The sequence below is a fragment of the Alligator sinensis genome, unplaced genomic scaffold, assembly GCF_000455745.1.
Source record: "Alligator sinensis unplaced genomic scaffold, ASM45574v1 scaffold347_1, whole genome shotgun sequence".
Taxonomy (NCBI): Eukaryota; Metazoa; Chordata; order Crocodylia; family Alligatoridae; genus Alligator; species Alligator sinensis.
In genome coordinates this window covers 1,707,245-1,714,485 of record NW_005841922.1, presented here as the reverse complement: position 1 = coordinate 1,714,485, position 7,241 = coordinate 1,707,245, and the positions used below count along the sequence as shown (strand labels likewise).

The following is a 7,241-nucleotide window of genomic DNA, read 5'->3' as shown; positions in this document are numbered from 1 at the left end:
TTACTTTCAGATCGTGGACGCCTCTGGTTTTGCTGGCAAAGGAGATCCTATTCATGTTGACTCAGTCAGAATACTCATATTACTTTGCAGTTAGTCTAAAGAAAATACATGTACCTCTTGGTCACAGCCGGCATGAAGATTTCCTAGCTAATACCAGGCATCAGCCACTTCTCAAACTATTCATTCTTATTGAAATCAATAAAAAGACTTCCTCAGAAGGGGAAAGCTGCCTTTAAAATTGAGGTGGGGAGGGAGGAGTCCTTCTATCATCTATGATGGGAGATGGGACTAAATGAGGCATGACAGAGGGAGAATCAAACTTCTACCTCTACAAGTAAGATGTCCATGAAAGCTGGAGTTTACCTCTTTGCTGTGAAAGAGATCTCTGTCTCAAAACCATGGCAAAGTGCAAGTTACTGAACTGCTGTCTATAGGGATGTTGTTGTCCTCTATTACTCAATATTTTGGTATGTATCCCAAGAAACAGTGAAGAAAAACAAAATGCATTGCTTCAGTTTAGATCATGTTATCCAGAACTTCATAAATCTTTGTGTGTGTGAATTATAGCTGAACTACCCACAGCTACTGAGTTATTTCCTTAACACACTTGTACTGCAGATGGGCCTTATTTTTTCATGCAGGTTTTGGCACACAGAACTGGGCTTCACTGGATTTTCTATATAGTTTAAAAAACCCCCAATGGTGCTTTAAAGCAAATTGTTGGTTCATTGTTATACTTGGCTAATTGGTTCTTTGCAAGCTAAATAATTCTTTTTCTAGTATTATTTTTTTATGCAGTGCATATTTCTGAAATTTGGAAAGATCAAAGTACAACTACAGACAGTTGCAATAAGCAGACTTTCTACATGTGTATAACAAAGGCTCCTTTGTGCTGCTAAGTACAACAGAGCTACTTATGGGCTTCTCTGAACCTCAGGGCTGTGAAATATTGCACAGGTTGATGCAAGTTCATGATGTGATATTGTTAGTTAAAAATTGATCTAAATTCTTGCTCCAAATCATTTTTCAGTGAAACACTGGGCTAAGTGATTTTTTCATGGAAAGTTTTTTTTTTTTTTTCCCCCCTGGAAGTGTTGATTCCATATTTTTTCCATAATTTTTCCATATATTGATTTATATTATTCTGAGGAATGTTTTTGGAAAGTTTTGGTAAATGGTAAGCATTTTCAGATAAACTGGTTATTATCTCAGGATATTTGATCTTGATTTAATTCTGTTGTTGTTCAATAGTCAGTGTTCTAGTTCTGAATTTTGTTGGGATTTTTTTGCCACCTGTATTTTTGGTGTAGGCAAGAAGCCTTCATAACATCCTCAATTAAACTGTTCATTTGAGGCTAATATAAAGCATCTCTGGGCCTTTTCTGACATCTTTTAATTTTGAAATGACCACTGTTTGTCTTTTCTAACTAATTGTCCTGTCATAGTTTCATTGTTGGCCTTGTTGGTTGAGCCAGTGTTTAGGTCATCTTAGGATTCTAGTAAATGGTTAATGTCTTAAGGGCCACGTCTACATGAGACACTGACTGTGCAGTAGCTTGTTACTACTGCGGAGTAGCTCACTATTACACAGTAGTGTTACGTGCCATGAAGCATGATGCGACTCTACTGCACAGCGGTAACAAGCTACTACACAGTCAGTATCACCAAAAAACTGTTCGGGGACGCTACTGTGCAGTAACTCTGGTTACCATGCAGCCATTTAGCAATTGCGTCTGCTAAATGACTGCACAGTAACAACTGCACGTTAATAACTGTGCAGTTAGTGTCTCATATAGATGTGGATAAGGTCTCCAAAACTAAGGTTTGCTTGATGGTCAAACCTACCCTGGATAGTAACAAGAAAAGTAGAGAGCAAACTAGAAGGACTGGGAATAGCCTAAACTGATGAAGAAGTTGGGAATTAATTCCTGTATAAACTCATTATCTTTTCAGTCAAGCCGTAAACAGATGTATCCTTTTAGGTGGTTCCAATTGTCCTGGGTTCTGACCTGCATCAAAAGAGGAGCGGCACAGCCATTTACACATGTAGCCCTTCCACCCTGCATTGCTGCTCTTCGGCCAGTAGGTGGACAGCAAGAGCACACAGCCTGACAGGTTTGTCCCTGGAATGTGTCACAGTCACAAAATACAATGTTCCAGGGAAAAAGCATTAGCATGTTTTATCTCACATACTGGAGATAACAGGTACTGGAAGCAGCACAATGGATGATTGTAGAATCCTGGGACAAAAGATTTTCACCTTGGAATAATGCTATGTTTTTAGCATCACGGTGTATCTTTTTGGTTAATTTGGAAGATAATCAAGGAACGTAGAAATAAATCAAAATGGTAATGTACAAAAATGCAAGAAAATATAATAGAAAAGTGTTACCTACCTGTGTGCATGTGTGTTAGCCTGTGATTGAATGGTTAAAGGAAAAGTATATGTATAAAGACGTACGTTTTCAAGGAAACTTTGGATTTATGTACCCTGGCATTTATCCCTTGAGCATTCAGCTGACGGTGAACAAAGGCTATTTGGTTCATACTATCAAACCTGCAGCAGTAGGGCTCAAAGAAGGGTCCTTGGAAGTTTGCCTGAGTTAACTGAAAGCTATTAAAACCATCAAGTCTTTCAGAATTGGCTTTTCTCAGAAATAGCACTACCTTTGGTAGCTCTGCATGGAACTGATTTGCGCTGTGTAGATTCTGCTACAAGAACAGCATGGTCACAGCCTCTTTGGGTTATCTCTGCAGGACACGGCATTGTACTATGTTGGCATACGCTAAATTTCAAACATTGGAATCTGCTGTACTGTGCTGCGTAATTGCTCTTGTAAATCTGGGCCCGAGTGTTTTCTGAGAGTGAAGACAGCAGGTTGGGTCACACACAAATGAGAAATTTCCAGGAAGCCAATTGTTGTAACATTTTGCGATAAGCAGCCCCTCTTACTTAGTGGCATGTGAGAAAAGCATTGTGCTCAGAAACAAAACTCACTAATAATGAAGCAAGGTAATTCCACAGCAGATTCACTAGGGATTTACATTCTGACATAGTTATACACTACTCACAGTATTTGAAGCGTGCTCCTTTGTACAACTGCTAGTAATCATCATGAAGAAAGTTGTTTAGTGATTCAATAGTTCACTTAGCCACCCCTTTGCGTCTCATTATCTAAAATTAGATAATCATTTTAATGTTGATTAGAAAAGCAACCTAGTTCAAAATGTCTAAAAATGTTTTAGCATTAAAATGCCTATGTTAATAATCAACTTAACTGCCAATGATTTTGAAAAATTTATTTTCAGGAATGTAGAATGCAAGGGTGTTCTCTGTGTACTGTGATGGTCAGGACAGTAGGTACTATAGTAATGTATTTACTGTTCCTTAACCCTAACCTGTCAGATCCCTTTGCAAAATCATATCATACATAGAGTTGTAAAGCAATGTACCAAAATGACCTGGTATCCAGAAATAAGGACTGTACAATTCTGAATTGGGATTTGGCTGCAGGAGGCCTGTTGGGGAAATGTAACTTCTAGGGCCTGCTCTTTTGACTCAGTAAATCTTTGGCACCACTTCTTCACATGGACTTAAAGCTGCCCAGAAGGGAAACAGGGCTAATTCTGAGAAGGTAGACAGGGTACATGAGTTATCCCTGTTGCTTACCACCAGGCCCAGGGGACAGTCAATGAAATTAAAAGGTAAGAAATTCCAAACTGGTAAAAGGACACATATATTGTTGTTTGGCTGTGGAGCTCACTGCCTCAGGATGTTATTGAGGCTGAGGACTTCTAATTCAGAAAGAACCAGAGTATCCAATAAGTATTTTCATTAAGGGCACAGACGGAAGTTATGTTTGTTGTACAATTGGCCCCTTGAAAGTGCTCTATTGTTGTGCCCTGACTGAAATGCACGGCTGCAGAGTACTTTAAAAGTGCCAGATTGCGAGACAAATTAACCCTTATTTAATGAGTGTTCAGATAAAGGCTTCCCAAAGTGGAGTGCTTTAATTAACTTGTATTTGTCCTTGCCTGGGAGCAGCATTGGGCTGATGCAGCTGAGCCCTGCCCCTGGTGCTGTCTTCAGGATGGGAGGGGTGGAAGGGAGGGGAGAGAGCTCCAACCCACCTGCCCCACCCTTCAGTGCAGGCTGGACAAACCCCAGGTGGAGTCCCCTCCCCTCCCATCCTGAGGACAGCACGGGAGCTAGGGACAGGGAAGAGTTTGAGGGGAGCAGGGCATGGCTAGGGGAGAGGCCAAAGGGCAACCTCTCTCTGCTGGATCAGCTCCAAAGTGGAGCTCCATCACCCCTCCCCCCCGCACCAAGCAGTGAACATCTGTTGGGTCAGGGGATTGCTATAACTCATGGCGCTTTCTGTAAAGTACCATGAGTTACAGTGAGGAGCTGCATGTCTGTCAGCGCCCTAAGTGACAACACATGCTTTGCAAGGAACACCAGACCTTTTGCCTCCGGGCATAAACCAGTCTCTAAAGATTAGTGAACAAGATGTGATTATCCCAGATCTGTTCACTGCTGTGTTCCTGCACATTTCTCTGAAGCATTAGTCACTGCTGTGAATGGGATACTTCTGTAGATGCACCTGAGGTCTGATTCAGTGTGGTCTGAGGTCTGACATAGATGTACCTAAGATCTGATCTGCCTGTTCCCTTACCCATGTTAAGGGAACCCTTGTCCCATAAATTGTCACTGCTCCTTTGTTTCAGCATAGGTAATATATTATGAGGCACACCATGAGTGGGTGGGAGCTATTGAACCAAGTGGGGAAACTGGTTAAAAGAAAGATCCATGGGGGAAATATATTAGCTTTAGATTCAATTATAGTTTAGCCAGGTATTTGATTTAGGAGACTAGGACTCCAACTTGGGAGGTGCTGATGCATGATTTTAAGCATACACATGGCCCCATTTACGTTGACTACCGCTAGCTCCTTGTTCCTTCACTGGTAAATACCTAGCTTAGGATCCTCTTTACATTTGCTGCAAGGAGGCTGGTCTGTCAATCTCACCTTATCTTCAAGACGAAAGGAGATGGATGTGCTTTTGAAGAGATCCATCAGTGTGGCCTGAAGCATACAAACAGCCTCCCTGCTGCACCTTTGAACTTTTCTCCTTCATTTGTTTGTCTTGAAGATAAAACTCCACAGCAGTTTTTGTAGAGAAGTCTAATGAGGACCAGTGTTTGCATAACAAGGCAAAGCTTCCTCTTTGAATGTCCAAGCTTCATTAAAAATAATTTATATTCTAGCTAATCTTCGACAGTGCATAAGATGTTCAGCCAAAGTTTGTTTTTACATAGTTTGGAATAACATACTGTTTGTTTTAAATGGTCACTTGCAACTGATAGTGGTTTCAAATGCAACACAATGATATATTGTGATGAACTGTGGGTCAGCCAGGGCATGCTTTTGTGTCATTGACTGCCATTGCTTTAACATTCACCTGGGTCACTTATGCAATTAAGGAAAAAAACAGAAGAGTGATTACTTAGCTTTCCAGACTTCTTCAGCCCCTACACAAAGCATTCTAGAGTCTGTTATCTCTAAAATCAACAAGTTCACTGAAACCAGATCAGATTACTTTTAAATTTAATTTAATGTTATAGAAAATAGGGTGCCAGTTGACTTTTTTGCTTAAATGGTTCTGACAATCACAAGCAAAGGAAACATTTTAAAAGAGCAACCAACCTCTTCATTTAGTGTCTCTCAAAGGACTTTATCCATTATATACACCTAGAAATGCTAATGAGAATCTTGGAGGTTAATCACAGAACATAGAAATGAAAAAATAAAACCATATATTTAAATATGATTGCTAAGTAATGTCTAGGAAGCACTTATGCTTTTCTTGCACCTAGAACTTTCTTGTAGCTAACAGCTCCAAACATTTCAGCCCCTATAAAGATGTTTAAACTTAAATGTCCTATACTTACAAAATCTTAAGCAGTATACTCATCTCTCTACCTAAAATATGTAATTAATCTCTCCTCATCTCTTTACTATATTGGAAATGAAATGTAACATTTAATCTGCTATGTACTAGTGTCTGAGATTCAACCTCTTCAGTTAGTTTACCCTGTAGTGACAGAGGTGTGGAAACACCTTTTGACATGTCATGAGAGTTTGTTTGTAGAGCACCAAGGCTAGGGACAGACATTCAGAAAGCCTGAGCCTGAATTGATTAAATCTTTGCAGGTTAGTTTAACCTGGCTAGGCTGAGTCGGTTTGTAACTGGACAGACATTCTCTCTGGACTGAGAAAATTCAGGCAAATGCCTGCAGTGGCTCAGGCTAGAAGCTGGGGCGTGCTAGGACAGCCCTCCCTCCTTCCCTTCCCAGGCCCTGGTCAGGACACTCTGATTGGGGAGGGCTGCCTGCACCATCCCAGGCTTTTCCCCACTGGCTGCTTAAAAGGCAGGAGTGTTGCCAGTCTCCAACCCCCTGCTAGCACTCTGAGGTAAGCGGGGTGGGGTGCAGGGCATGCATCTGTTGATACTGCACTTTTAAAATTTCCTTCCCTGCTTCTTTATACTGTCTGCAGCAAACTGACAGGCGAGCAACCAAGCTGATAACAGTGTTTAACACCTCATTAGCAAAACAATAGCCTCTCTCCATTAGTTCAAAATCTTTTAAACACTGTACCAGCAGACCTGTTGATTAGCTCCAAACAGCCCTAAGCAGTCACTGTTCTGTCTGCCTGTCCCAGTGAAATTGGAGACATGCACACACAGAGACACCTCTCAGCATTAGCTAGCATACCACATGCCTAGGGTGCAAGGGGCTAGGATCTGTGCTGTGGGAGATGGGGGTGGGGGGAATTCCTGCTTGTCCAGCAAGCAGCAAGGGGGTGGGGGTAGGGCAGGGGGAAGCCAGGCAGACCCTGCTGTGTCTGCAGTCTCTGCCAGAGCTCTGGCCAGGGAGCAGAGGGGAGGGGCCAGTTCTCTGTGGAGCAGAGAGCCCTGCCCAGCCCAGAGAACATGCCAGGATGCTGGGGGTATCTGGTTTATCTTAAACCAGCAAGGGGTCTGGGACAGACATTACATAAACTGTTTTGAGCCAAATCAGTTAAGTCCGATACTACATTCAACCATAGATTCATAGAAGAAGGGTTGGAAGGGACCTTGTAGATCATCAAGTCCAACCCTCTGCCCTGGGCAGGAGAGAAAACTGGGCTCAAATGACCCCAGCCAGGTAGACATCAAGCCTCCTCTTAAAGACCCCC

At 41.9% G+C, this 7,241-nt stretch overlaps 1 protein-coding gene across 1 annotated transcript in view; it reads left to right on the top strand.

Annotated features, from left to right (window-relative positions):
- The first annotated feature begins 299 nt into the window (after positions 1-299).
- Positions 300-7,241, top strand: part of CCBE1 (collagen and calcium binding EGF domains 1) — a 59,674-nt gene continuing 52,732 nt past the window's right edge. The window contains exon 1 of the mRNA XM_025198480.1: positions 300-334. Within this exon, the coding sequence (XP_025054265.1) occupies positions 300-334 (35 nt within the window). The remainder of the gene's footprint in view (positions 335-7,241) is intronic.